Source organism: Lemur catta, chromosome 18 (genome assembly GCF_020740605.2).
Source record: "Lemur catta isolate mLemCat1 chromosome 18, mLemCat1.pri, whole genome shotgun sequence".
NCBI lineage: Eukaryota > Metazoa > Chordata > Mammalia > Primates > Lemuridae > Lemur > Lemur catta.
Window position 1 is genome coordinate 36,483,504 of NC_059145.1, and position 15,077 is coordinate 36,498,580.

Genomic DNA, 15,077 nt, shown 5'->3' on the forward strand with positions numbered 1-15,077 from the left:
CCTCCTGCCTCAGCCTCCCGAGTAGCTGGGACTACAGGCATGTGCCACCATGCCTGGCTAATTTTTTCTATATATATATTTTTAGCTGTCCATATAATTTCTTTCTATTTTTAGTAGAGACGGGTTCTTGCTCTTGCTCAGGCTGGTCTCAAACTCCTGACCTCAAACAATCCGCCTGCCTCGGCCTCCCAGAGTGCTAGGATTACAGGTGTGAGCCACCATGCCTGGCCACTTATTTGTTTTTATCCTATGAAAATCCTACAACTATTTCAAAATAACAATACCAACATTAAGATAACAGGATCTCAGTCTGTCACCCAGGCTGGAATGCATTGGTGTGATCACAGCTCATTGGAACCTCCAAATCCCGGGCTCAGGCAATCCTCCTGCCTCTCAAGTAGCTAGGACCACAGGTACCACCATGCCAGCTAATTAAAAAAATTTTTTTTTGTAAAGAGGGGGTCTCACTGTGTTGCCCAGGCTGGTCTTGAACTCCTGGCCTCAAGCGATCCTCTTACCTTGGCCTCCCAAAGTGCTGCCATCATGCCTGGCCCAGAGTATTGAATTTTACTATGATTTAAAGAATCTTATTTTCTTTGTGGTTTTGCCACCAACAGTTAGGCTCATGTGTTTCAGCTTCATTGTAATTTTTAGAATTTTTTCTTCCGATTTAATTGTTTCTAAATTGTATAAAGTATCTACATACTTCCAAGGTCATAAGATTTCTACTTTCAAACTGATACTATTTCTCCTTTTTCTCCTCCATAACATAACCAGTTTTATTACTTTTTAACTTTTTCTTCTGTTGTTAATTTATAAAAATATTAACAATTTTTTTTTTTTTGAGGCAATAGTCTCACTCTGTTGCCTAGACTAGAGTGCCATGGCATCATCACAGCTCACTGCAACCTCAAACCTGGGCTCAAGCAATCCTCTTGCCTCAGCCTTCTGGGTAGCTGGGACTGTAGGTGTGTGCCACCATGCCCGGCTAATTTTTTCTATTTTTAGTAGAGACGGGGTCTTCCTCACGCTCAGGTTGGTCTTGAACTCCTGAGCTCAAACAATCCACCCACCTCGGTCTCCCAGAGTGCTAGGAGTACAGGCGTGAGCCACTGCGCCTAGCCTAACATTTTTTTTATGTGAGTATGTACGTATATGCAAAAAGTATACACTCCCATCTTATATAAAAAGTAGTGATACCAAAAAAATTGCTCTGCAGTGTGGTTGCACTTAGCGGTATATTTTGTAGATTATTCCACGTTAGTATATAGAGATTGCTCTTACAGCTTTTTACAGCTGTGTAGTACTGGATGTGCATGCTGTATTTATTCAATCATTTCCTTATTGATGGACATTGACATTATTTCCAGTCTTGGTATTACAAATAGTGCTGCAAAGAATAGCTTTGTACATATGTCTTTTGGTATTTTTGCCAGCATATCTTTGGTATAGATTCCTAGAAGTGGGATTGCTGGATCAAAAAGGTAAATACATATGTAATTTTGCTAGATAATTGCCAAGTTTTCTTCCACAGAGGTTGTGTCAGTATGCTTTAACTGTTTAACTATAGCCTCACTATACAGTATGTTGTCAAACTTTGGAATGTTTTCTAATCTGATATCTCAGTGTAGTTTTAATTTGTATTTTTCTTAAAATGAGAAAATTTGCATATCTTTTCATATATTTGAGGATCACTTGCATTTCTTTTTGATAGACTCTCTTTTCATATATTTCATTCATCATTCCATCAGATCATTAGTCTTGTTTCTTATCATTTTTAGTAGTTTTTATTTTTACTTTTTTAATTATTATTTTTAAATTTTTTTGTAGAGATGGGGTCTCACTATGTTGCCAAGGCTGGTCTTGAACTCCTGGCCTCAGTTTTAGTACTTTTTAATGTATGAGAGATTTTAGTTGATTGATCATTTTTATTGTTGTTGTTCATTTTTTATTTTTAAATTAGCATGCTGTTTAAGGGACTAGTCCTTGCTAAGAACCATGAATACCCAGTCTTGTTATGTTTTAGTAATGGAAATTGAGTTTCTACTGGCTTATAGGATGTTCTCAAAGCAGCCTTTGTTGCCTTGTGTTTCTAATAAAAAAATTTCAAATACATAAAACTTATGGAAAAAAATACAATAAACAGCCATGTACCTAGCATGAATATTTAATTAATATTGACATTGTCTAATATTTGTTTCCATTTTTTTTAATGTGGTAAAATGTCCATATGTAAAATTTACCATTTTAACCTTTTTTTTATTTTTTATTTTTTAAAGAGATGAGGTCTTACTATTTTGTCCAGGATGGAGTACAGTGGCTATTCACAGGCACAATCATAGTGCACTGCAACCTTGAGCTGCTGGGCTCAAGTGATCCTGCTATTCCATACTCCTGAGTAGCTGGGACTACAGGCCATTTTAACCATTTTTAAGTGTATAGTTCATTGGCATTAAGTACATTCACATTGTGCAGTCATCACCGCCGTCTATCTTCAGAACTTTGTGTTCCCAAACTGAAACTCTGTACTCATTAAACAGTAACTCCCCATTCTCTACTTTCCCTAGCTCCTGGCAACCACTGTTCTTCTTTCTGTCTCTATGAATTTGGCTACTCTAAGTGCCTTATATAAATGGAATCTTACTCTGTGACTGGCTTATTTCACTTAGCATAATGTCTTCAGAGTTCAGCCATGTTGTAGCGTTTGTCAAAATTTCCTTCCTTTTTAAGGCTCAATAATATTCCATTGTATATATTATATGTATCACATTTTGCTCTTCCGTTCATTTGTTGATGGACACTTGGATTGCTTCTACCTTTTGGCTATTGTGAATATTGCGTCTAAGAACATTTGTATACAAATAACCTGTTTGAGTCTTTGCTTTCAGTTTGTTTGGGCATATATACAAAAGTACAATTAGTGCATAATATGCTAATTTAAAAAGATATTTTGAGGAAGATATATAGTTTTCCACAGTGACTGCACCATTTTGCCTTGCCAGCAGCAAGCAGTGCACAAGGGTTCCAATTTCTCCACGTCCTCACCAACACTTGTTATTTTCTACTTTTTTCATGGTAGCCATCCTAATGTGTGTGAAGTGACATTTTATTGTAGTTTTGATTTACGTTTCCCCAATGACTAGTAATGTTGAATACCTTTTCTTGTGTTTCCATTTTTAAAAAGAAATAAAACATACTGCAGTTTAAGCCTCTTTTATATTTCCTTTCTAATCCTGTTTTGTTCTCTCTGTCCTCAAAGGTAACATTGTTGAAGTTGATGTATATTCCTTCCATCCTTCTTTTTATACTCTTATTAATATACATGTATTCATAAACATTCTTGCAAAGTTTTGTTTTGAAGTGTGAATTATATCTAGCTGTGCTGTTCATTCTGTACTTGCCTTTTCTGCTTGATGTGTTTTTTTGAGACTTATCAGTGTCAATACTAACTAGCTTATTCATTTCAACTGCTATATAGTAGCATTCCATTGAAAGATTAGCGTAATTGCTCTATTCTCCTACTGATGGCTTCCAGTCTGTTGCTGTTACAAACAGTGCTGTGGTGAACGTCCTATATTTGCCTCTTTGTGTTCATGTGAAGCTTGGGTTCCTCTAGGGTGTACTCATTCAACAACTGTTTATTGAGAACTTGCTATGTGCCAAGCTTTGTTCTGGACAGAGGGATATAATAGTGAACGACCCCCCTCCCCGCCCAATCCCTGCTCTTAGGGAGTTTATGTGAAGTGAGGTTATTGGATTATCGAGTGCTTGAATCTTGGCTCACTCAACAAGTATTTATTGAATGTCTGCTGTATACCAGGTATTTTAAGAGTCTAGGTGATAGAGATATAGGAGTGACCAAAACAAAAGTTCTGTTATCATGGAGCTTATGATCTAATAGGGAAGATAAAAAGACATATGGTATACTGTCAATGAATACTGGAACGAATGCCATGAAGAAAATGGAAGTAGAGCCCCATTTAGATGGGTACTAATGGAAGTCCTTTCTGAAGAAGCAACATTTGAGTAGAAACTTGAGTGAAATGAAGTATGATCGATTCTGGGAGGTGAGTTTTTGAGCTGAGGGAATAGCAAATGCAAAGGCTTTGTGGAAAAAGCATAATTAAAGAGGAATTTGACAAGAAACTCATCGTGGTGAGCAGTGAGAGTCTGGTTGGGGATAAAGTGGAAGGGTAGGTAGCCAGGGGTCAGGTCATGTAGGGCCTTTGTAGTCTCCCACAGATTTTAGATTTTATTTAAGTGTGATTGAAAGGTGAAAGATATTTTGATTAGGCCTTAGACAGTAGCAATAGATATGATAGGAAGTACTTAGTTTTGGGATATGTTTTAAAGATAGTGCCTACAGAATTCTTTTTTTTTTTTTTGAGACAGAGTCTTGCTCTATTGCCTGGGCTAGAGTGAGTGCCATGGCGTAAGCCTAGCTCACAGCAACCTCAAACTTCTGGGCTTAAGCCATCCTACTGCCTCAGCCTCCCCAGTAGCTGGGACTACAGGCATGCACCACCATACCCAGCTGATTTTTTCTATGTATATATTTTTAGATGTCCATATAATTTTTTTCTATTTTTAGTAGAGACAGGGTCTCACTCTTGCTCAGGCTGGTCTCGAACTCCTGACCTCGAGCGATCCACCCGCCTAAGCCTCCCAGAGTGCTAGGATTACAGATGTGAGAGCCACCGCGCCCGGCCCAGAATTCTTTTATGGATTGGATATAAGGTGTAAAACAGCAAGGGAAGAAAGGATGATGATACATTTTTTGAATTGAGCTAGAATATTGACTAATAGTATCTTTTACTCAATTGGAGAATACTTAGAAAGAATGAAGTTGAAAATTCAAGTTTGAAATGCTACTACTAAGTATCTAAAATGTTTGACATTAAATACTAAATTTCAGTCCACAGTGATTGTAATAGTTTATACTCCCACTGCTTTGTATGATCCATTTGGGTGAACTCCAGATTTGGGTGCCTTTTCAGCAACAGACACAACATGTTAAGCTACTATTCTGTTGAGATTCGTTGATAATCAGTACACTAAGGGAACCTGTCATTTTCTTAAAAACTTAATTCTTTTATACAAAGTCAATTTAACTTGCTGTGAAGTAAATTCTGTAAATTAGATTTACTAAGTTTATATTTTTATACCTTGAATTTAATTGGGATTCACCTCTTTCTGTCTTGTTTTGTTTTTAATTCCAGATGCTGGCTCTGGTGTAGAAGAAGTGGAATTAAGTTGGGAAGATTACCTAGAAGAGACAGGATCCACAGCAGTTCCCTATGGGTCTTTTAAACATGTAAGCAATAACTGTTCTTGCTTTACTGGTTATATCCCTTTCTTTTGAATCAATGAACCATCATTAGAGAATTTAAAGTTATTTTATTAATAAGTTGGGGCAGGCCGGGCGCGGTGGCTCATGCCTGTAATCCTAGCACTCTGGGAGGCCGAGGCGGGAGGATTGCTCAAGGTCAGGAGTTCGAGACCAGCCTGAGCAAGAGTGAGACCCCGTCTCTACTAAAAATAGAAAGAAACTATGTGGACATCTAAAAATATATACATAGAAAAAATTAGCCGGGCATGGTGACGCATGCCTGTAGTCCCAGCTACTCGGGAGGCTGAAGCAGTAGGATCGCTTAAGCCCAGGAGTTTGAGGTTGCTGTGAGCTAGGCTGACGCCAGGGCACTCACTGTAGCCCGGGCAACAGAGCGAGACTCTGTCTCAATAAATAAATAAATAAATAAGTTGGGGCACTTGAAAGAATTTAAGAGCTTTTTCCTTTTCCTTCCTCCTGCCAACCTCATTAATAAAACTTGATATATTCTAAAATTCTTTTTGGTTTTGTATATTTTCTGCTACTCAAAGCAGGACTTGTCTTTTTGAGCCTTCATGAATATTCTTTTATTTTTGTCACAAAAATTTCTCATAAATTATTTATTTTCTTGTACTTTATTACATTTACTTTGTTGCATTTATTGGTTTGCTCATTGAAAGTGATTTTAATAACAATATTTACCTTCCCTCATATTGAGCAGAAACATAAGGATGTTATACATTGGGTCATATTAGAGGCCTCTGCAGCCCTGTTTTATGCCCTAACAACCCAGGTTAATGCTTTATCATTGGGCAACATATTTGCCCCATATGATAACTTTAGTAAACAGATATTCCAAATTTTATTAATAAGTTCTGTCTAGACCTAGTTTTTATTCTTTTTTCTTAGACCTAGTTTTTAATCTGTTCCACCCTAAACTCCCTCTTAAAACACACAAAATTATTGATTCTTAAGCTACTTATTTCATATTTGTTATAGTTTGATTGGGCTGCCATAAAAAAGTATTGTAGACTAGATGGGTTAGACAACAGAATTTTATTTTCTCACACTTCTGGAGACAGCAAGTCCAAGAGTAGAGTGTGTGGTTGGTTTCTGGTGAGAGCTCTCTTCCTGGCTTGCAGATGGCTGCCACCTTGCTGTGTCCTCACATGGTAGAGACAGAACTCTCTGGTGGATCTTATTGTAAGGACACTAATCATGTTGGATCAGGGGGGCCACCTTTATGACCTCATTTAACCTTAATTGCCTCTGCTATGGTCTATTCTTTTTTTTTTTTTCTTTTTTTTCTCTTTCCCAAAATTCATATGTTGAAATGTGGTGGTATGAAGAGGTGGGAACTTTGGGAGCTGACTAGGTCGTAAAGGTTCTGCCCTCATGAATGGGACTAATGCCCTTATAAAAGAGAAGAGCTTGTTTGCCCCTTCTGCCATGTGTGGACACAGCAAGAAGGTGCATCTTTGAAGCAGAAATTGAGCCCTCACCGGACACCACATCTGTTTGTGTCTTGATCTTGGATTTCTCAGGCTCCGTAATTGTCAGCAATAAATTTCTGTTGTTTATAAATTATCTAGGCTAAGGTATTTTGTTTTAACAATCCCAAATGGACTAATACTACCCCCATAAAGGGCCTATCTCCAAATATAGTCACACTGGGGGTTAGAGTTTGAATATATGAATTTTGGGGTGACACAGTTCAGTCCATAGTAATGTTCAATATGGCATAGTTGTTTTGTTTTAGGATTTGTGAAGACACTAATGCTCATTCATTGTTTTATATGATTTTGTGAAGTTGAACCATATTCTTTTAGCTGTTGTCTTTTTTTTTTTTTTTTTGAGACAGAGTCTCGCTTTGTTGTCTGGCTAGAGTGAGTGCCGTGGCGTCAGCCTAGCTCACAGCAACCTCAAACTCCTGGGCTTAAGCGATCCTACTGCCTCAGCCTCCCGAGTAGCTGGGACTACAGGCATGCGCCACCATGCCTGGCTAATTTTTTTTTCTATATATATTTTCAGTTGGCCATATAATTTCTTTCTATTTTTAGTAGAGATGGGGTCTCGCTCTTGCTCAGGCTGTTCTCGAACTCCTGACCTCGAGCGATCCACCCGCCTAAGCCTCCCAGAGTGCTAGGATTACAGGCGTGAGCCACCGCGCCCGGCCTAGCTGTTGTTTTATATGCTAAAGAGCCTTGCTATTTTTAGTTTGTCCTTATGTAAAAACTCAGTCATAATAACTGCCCTTTTTGGTTACTTCTTAGTTCTCTGTCTTAAGTTAAAGTGATGAGAATTATATATTTCAGATAAGGATTTTATTTTATATTGGATTGGTTAATCTTTTGTAATTGTTTTCATTTTTTTTTACTACCTGTAATTGTTTTCAGTATTCTTTTTTAACATGGAAAGCCTGTTAGTGGTTATGTGATACCTTTGAATTCTTGTTTTTGATGTTATTCCTATTCTGATATGTATTTATCCAAGCTTATTTATTTATGCTGATGTTCAAATGGAGGAAAAATCCTTTTACCAAAATTCTGGTTCAAAAAATGTCATTTTAAAGAAAGAAATTTTATCTTTTCCTCTTTGAATGACAAAGCAACAAGGAGAATGAAAAACAAATGCATACTTCTTCATTGTCAAACATAGGAAATATTTGTAAACCTGAATCAAAGTGTGTGGTAAATGGCTTCCAAATATAGTGAAAATCAAGCATTGGTGTGGGAGATTTCTTAGATGAGATGCTTGTGGCTAACAGATGTCAGGCAGAGCTGGTAGAACTGAGATCTCTAGATCCATGGATATGAATGTGTAGGCCTTGGGCAAGAGTTTTACAGAATCAGTTTAGAACACAGAAAGGAGGGAAAACAGGGCCAAAGAAGGAATTAGAGATAAATTAGATTTGCAGGGAGGAAGAAACTAAGAGTGAAAAAGCCTTCCTCGTGCATTCTGGTAAAAGGAGTAGCACCCTCTATGGGAAAGGCACTAAGCTGTACCTCAATGCTCTAGAACAAAAGCTTTAGCTTTTAGGTGAAGGAATACAAACTGTATTAATCCCAGGGCAAAGTTGAAGATCCATTGCACCCCAGGGAATAGAACAGAAGGAAAAAAGCCCTCTGTCCCTGGGAGTGGGGCAGGAATACATGCTGGAGCATTAGTAATCCCCTGCAGTTGAGGAAGGGGTAGGATCACTGAGACCTTCCCATCTTTAAGACTCAGGGACACAGACCCTAAGACTAAGGCTGAATTTCAGAGAATGTCCCTCCCCATTTGTCTCCCTCCGCCAAGTTAGAAATTGTTGGGTAATAGCGGTTTATTGCAGGGGGAGCAGAAGCATGGAGAGAAATGGTCTCTGAGGTGCAGTCAAAAAGAGAAAACCTAAATCTGAGGGTGGAGCAGCAGACATTGAGGAAAAAAACCCTTCTGGGAAATGAGCCTCTACCCTGAATATTAGATAACGCTAGAGGAATTGGAAGCCTATGGTGCACTATGAATAACCACAGCAACAACAAAACCCAAACCCAGCTCCACTCCTGTCTTGGCTGGCTTAATCTTTTCCCTCAAACTAAAGGCCTAAGAAAAGATAAAACATGCCCATTTCCAGGTATAAATACTATGTGCCTCAGTCTCAGCTGTTTTATACATGATACCTGGCTTTCAGCCAAAAATTATGGGGCCCGTAAAGAAGCAAGAGAGGGACAGCAAACTGTCAAAGACAAAGCAGTCAACAGAACCAGACTCATATGACAGATGTTGGAACTATCAGAGAATTTTAAATAACTGTGATTAATAGGTTAAAGGCTCTAGCAGAATAGATGGAGAATATGCATGAACAGAAAAGGAATTGCAGCAGAGATGGAAACTATTAGGAAAAATGAAATGGAAATAATAAAAATGAAAAACATGATAACAGAGTTGAATACCTTTGACAGGCTCGTCAGTAAACTTGATACAGCTGAGAAAAAGTTCCGTGAATTTGAAGATAGATTAATAGAAATTGCCTAGATTGAAACACAAAGAGGAAAAAGAGTGGAAAAAACAAAACAAAACTGAAACACCCAATGGCTGTGGGATAATATCACAAAGACTAATGTATTTGTAATTGGAATCTCAGAAGGAAAGAGAGAATGAGAAAGAGATATTTGACAAGATGATGACAGATAATTTTCCAAAGGAAAGAAAGATACCACACCACAGATCCAAGATGCTCAGAGAATGCAAATAAATGCCAAACAAACGAAACTCACCCAGACACGTAATATTCAAACTACTGAAAACTGGAAAGAAAATCTTGAAGGCAGTTAGAAGAAAAAAGGCCATTTACAGACAGAAGAACAAAGATAAGAATTACAGCAAAATTCTTTTCAGAAACTATACAACCCAGGAGACAGTGGGGTAAGATCTTTAAGGTGTTGAAAGAAAAAGCCTGTCAACCCAGAATTCTATATCCAGCAAAAATTTCATCTGCTTAAAAAAAAAATTCATCTGAAAGTAAAGGAGAAACAAACTATTTTTTAAGGAAAATAAAAATTAAGCAAATTTATTACTAGGAGATGTGCACTACAAAATATATTAATAGAAGTTCTTAAGACAGAAGGAATTTGATATCAGACAGAAACTTGGGTCTATACAAAGAAATAAAGAATGATGGAAATGGCATAAAAGTAGGTAGATATAAAGTTCGTTTTTTTAAAATTTTAATATCTCTAAAAGATAACTTTGAAGGAAAAATGGTAGAAATTTATTGTGTATTTATAGCATATGTAACTGCAATAGCACATATGATGGGAGGGAACATTTGATAGTATATGGTTTAAGATCTTTATACAATACATGAAATCGTAAAATATTAATGGTAAGACTACATTAAGGATGCATATTGAAATCCCTTCTGCAACCACTAAATTAAAAAAATTATTGTGGTAAAATATACATAAAATTTACCATTTTAAGTATATAGTTCAGTGGCACTAAGTATATTCACAATGTTATACAACCACCAGCAGAACTGTTTTCATAATCTCAAACAGAAACTGTACACATTAAGCAATCACTTTCCATTTCCTCCTTCCCCCAGTCCCTGGTAACCACTATTCTACTTTCTATGTACCTCACGTAACTGGAATAATACAGTATTTGTCCCTTTTTTTCTGTCTTATTTCACTTAGCACAGTGCTCTTAGCATGTCATTTTACTTGTTTAAAAAAATCTTTTTAGTGATTGCCCTTGATTTTACAATATACATTTACAACTAATCCAAGTCCTCTTTTTTTTCGCCCCAGGTCCGCTTTCAAGTAACACTATATCACTTCACAGGTAGTGCAAGTAAGTACCTTATACAAAAGTGTTCCCAATTCCTCCCTCATGTCCCTTACAACATTGCTATCATCCATTAATTTATAAGCTGTAATAGTCATAAGCTATAATCACCAAGTACTTTGTTGCTATTATTATTTTGAACAAACTGTTATCTGAAAGTTTAAGAATAGAAAATATTAGCTGGGCACAGTGGCATGGGCTTGTAGTCCCATCTACTCAGGAAGGTGAGGATGACTTGGGCCTAGGGGTTTGAGGCCAGCTAAAGATTTTATTTCATCCTCTTTTATTCTTTCTCTAATGCTTTTCCTTTCTTAATGTAGATCTGAGTTTCTGACGTATATTATTTTCCTTCTTTCTAAAGAAATTCTTTTAATATTTCTTGCAAGGCAGATCTATTGGTGGCAAATCTCTTAATTTTTGTTTGAGAAAGTCTTTAGTTCTCCTTCACTTTTTTCTTCTTCTTTTTTTTTTTTTTTTTTGTGGAGACAGGGTCTTGCTTTGTCAGTGGAGCTAGAGTGCAGTAGTGTCATCATAGCTCACAGCCACCTCAAACTCCTGAGCTCAAGTGATCCTCCTGCCTTAGCCTCCTGAGTAGCTGGGACTACAGGTGCCCACAACTGTGGCTGGCTGACCTTTTGCCTTTTGTTTGTTTTTTGTAGAGACAGTGTTTGTTTCGCTGTGTTGGCCAGGCCAGTCTCAAACTGCTTGCCTCAAGCGATCCTTCTACTTTGGCCTCCCACAGTGCTAGGATTACAGGTGTAAGTCAATGTGCCTGAGCCTCCTTTCTTTTTTTTTTTTTTTTTTTGAGACAATGTCTTGCTCTATCACCTGGACTAGAGTGCAGTGGTATGATCACTGCAACCTCAAACTCCTGGGCTCAAGTGATTCTTCTGCCTCAGCCTGCTGAGTAACTCGGAGTACATATGTGCTCCACCACACCTTGCTAATTTTTCTATTTTTTGTAGAGGTGGGATCTTACTTTTGCTCTCAGGCTGGTCTCAAGCTCCTGGCCTCAAGCAGTCCTCCTACCTCAGCATCCCAGAGTGCTAGAATTACAGGCATAAGCACCATGCCTGGCCTCTCCTTCACTTTTTAAGGATAATTTTGTTTGATACAGAATTTCTAAATTGGTAGCTTTTTGCTTTCACTGCTTTAAATATACCACTCCACCCTCTTGTTGCTTGCATAGTTTCTGAGGAAGGAAAAGAAAGAAAAAATAATAAAGAAAGAATGTTAAAGAAGGATTAAAGAGGTAAAATAAAATGTTTAATTTTTCTTATTCTTTATTGAACTAACGCTACAGTTTGTTCAAAATAACAGCAACAATATATTCAATTATGTATAAATATATGCTTATGTATAAATGAAATGGTAGCAATGCTATGAGTGATGGGAGAGGGGAGTTAGAATTATTTTGCTATTATTAGGTACTCACACTACCTGTGAAGTGGTATACTGTTATTTCAAAGTGGACTTTGATTAGTTTAAACATATATATTGGAAACTCTAGGGCAATCACTAAAAATAGTAAAAAAGAAATATAAATGATATGCTAAGAAAGAAGACAAAATAGAATCATATAAAATGCCCATTTAAAACCACAGAAGCCAAAAAGAGTAGAAGACAAAAATAAGAACAAAGAACAAGGCAGTAAATTGAAAACAGATAACATATATGGTAGATATTAATCCAGCTATTGAACATCAGTGATTTAAATGCACCATGTAAAAGACAGAGCTTGTCAGAGTGGATCAAAAAATGGGATGTAACTATATGTTGTCTATAAGAAAATCACTTTTAATATAAAAGCAAATGGATGGAGAAAGAAGTAAATGTATAGAGAGAGCTATATCATGCTAACACTAATCAAAAGAAAGTTGGAGTAGCTATATTAATTTCAGACAGAGTTGATTTCAAAACAAGGAAAATTATCAGATAAAAAAGGACATTACATAATAATAAAGAGGTAATTCTCCAAGAAGACGTAACAGTCCTTAACATGTTCGCCTCTAACAACAGAGCATCAGAATACACGTGGCAGAAACTTACAGAACTGCGATGAGAAACAGATGAATCCAATTATTATAGTTGGAGAATTCAATATCCTCCTCTCAGAAATGGACAGATCCAGCGGCAGAAAATCAGTAAGGACATAGTTGAGCTTAGTAACACCATCAGTCAACTGGATATGCTGGACATCTGTAGACTGCTTCATTTAGCAACAGTAGGATACACATTCTTAAGCTCATGTGGAGCATTCACAAAGATAAACCACATTCTGGGCCATAAAACACACCTTAACAAATTTAAAATAATAGAAATCATACATTGTCTGCTCTCAGACCACAGTGGAACTAAACTAGAAATCAGTAACAGAGAGGTAGCCGGAAAATCCTCGGTTACTTAAACAGTACACTTCCAAATAACACATAGGTCAAGGAAGAAATCTCAAGAGAAAATTTAGAAATATTTTGAACTAAATGAAAATACAGTAACATCAAAAACATCAAATGTCTACGATTAAATGTAACAAAAATTTGCAAGGAAACTCCAAATCATTAAAGACCTATATAAATGAAGGGCTATATCTTGTTCATGCAGTGAGAGAGTCACTATTGTAAAGATGTCAGTTGTTCCTAAATAAATCTGTATATTTACTATAACCAAATCAAATTCCTCAAAATTAAATTTTAGGTAGAAATTGACAGGCTGATTCCAAAGTTTATATGAATATATAAAGGACCAAGGATAGCCAGACACACCTAAAGAATAAGACAAAACAAGAAAACTTGCTGTACTAGATACCACATTTAATAAAGACAGTGTAGTGCTACTCTAATGAAAGACATACCAGAATCAGATCCACTTTTGTAGGGACACCTAATTTATAAGAAAGGTGGTGATTTGTAGTAGTTGGGAAAGGTGCTAGTTTAGTTGTATATGCATATTGAAACAAATAAAACCTGACCTCTATTTAACTTCATACACAGAGATTGTTTTTTTTTGAGACAGGGTCTCGCTCTGTCACCCAGGCTGTAGAGCAGTGGTATGATCATAGTTCACTGCAGCCTTGAACTCCTGGGCTTGAGAGGTCCTCCTAATTCAGCTTCTGAAGAGCTAGGACTACAGGTGCATGCCACCACACCTGGCTAATTTTTTTGTAGAGATGGGGTCTCACTATGTTGCCCAGAGCTGGTCTCCAACTTCTGGGCTCCCGGCAATCCTCCCACCTCAGCCTTCCAAAGTGCTAGGATTGCAGGCATAGGTCACTGTGCCTGGCCAAGAAGTCTTTCACATTGAGAACTAATATCCACCTGGAATTAATCTCTGTGTATGGGGGCCAGGTACACCTGTAGTCCCAGTTACTCAGGGCTGAGGTGGGAGTATGGCTTTAGCCTAGGAATTTGAGATTATAGTGAACTATGATGGTGCCACTGCACTCTAGCTTGGGCAATGGAGCTAGACCCTGTCTCAAAAAAACAAAAAAGAAGGGTTTATGGAAAATAATATAGCATATCATCTTTATGACATCTAGGAGTAAAGAAAGATTTGTTTAAAAAGCTAGAAAAAGCACTAATTTTTTAAAGGAAAAATATTGATGAATTGGACTACATTAAATAAAGTTCTGTTCATCAAAAAACACCATCATGAAAATGAGAAGCTATTTGCAATGCAAATAGATGTCAAAGAACTAATAATCAAAATATAGAATGAATTAAAAAATGTGTAAGGAACTTAGGCATTTCCCAAAAGAACTCTAAATGGCTAATAAATGTAAAGGTTCTCAACTTTAATAACATTCAGATACTACAAATTAAAATCACAGTAAAATATATGATGCACTTTCTAAAATGGTTAAAAATGAAAAAGACTATAAAATCAAAAATGTTGGTTAGAATAGAGCAAAAGGATTTCTTGCACACTATTGGGAAAATAAATTCATGGAATTACTTTGGAAAACAATTTTGTTGTATCTTTTATAGAAATTCATGTATTATGCATGCACCAAGGGACATGCATAAAATGTTCATGGCACCATTATTTGTAGCCTCCCAAAACTGTGAACTGCCCAAGCACCTAGTATTAGTAGCAGTAGAAAGAATAAATTGTGGCATATTTGTATGGTGAAATACTATACAATAGTGAAAAGACATAAACTACTGTTGCATGAAACATAAGCAATGTTTGGCAAGAGAATCTCCACTTAAGAAGAATATTCATACAGTATAATTTCACTAACATAGTGACAAAACATAGGCGATATTCCACCAGGATAGTGGTTACCTTTCAGGAGTAGAACAAGATAGTGACTAGAAGGGGAAAGAAGTTTTACACAGAATGTGGGACTTTGTCTCTCTGGCTCTCTCTTTTCCAGGATTCCTCTCTCACTTTCTGGTGGCTGTGATTGCCATGTGCATTT

The 15,077-nt window shown here is 36.9% G+C and overlaps 1 protein-coding gene across 4 annotated transcripts in view; it reads left to right on the forward strand.

Annotated features, from left to right (window-relative positions):
- SFMBT1 (Scm like with four mbt domains 1) overlaps positions 1–15,077 on the forward strand; it is a 119,695-nt gene that overhangs the window by 65,465 nt on the left and 39,153 nt on the right. For all 4 annotated transcript variants that reach the window (XM_045529993.1, XM_045529992.1, XM_045529994.1 and 1 more), the window contains one exon: positions 5,220–5,314. In XM_045529993.1, the coding sequence (XP_045385949.1) occupies positions 5,220–5,314 (95 nt within the window). The remainder of the gene's footprint in view (positions 1–5,219; positions 5,315–15,077) is intronic.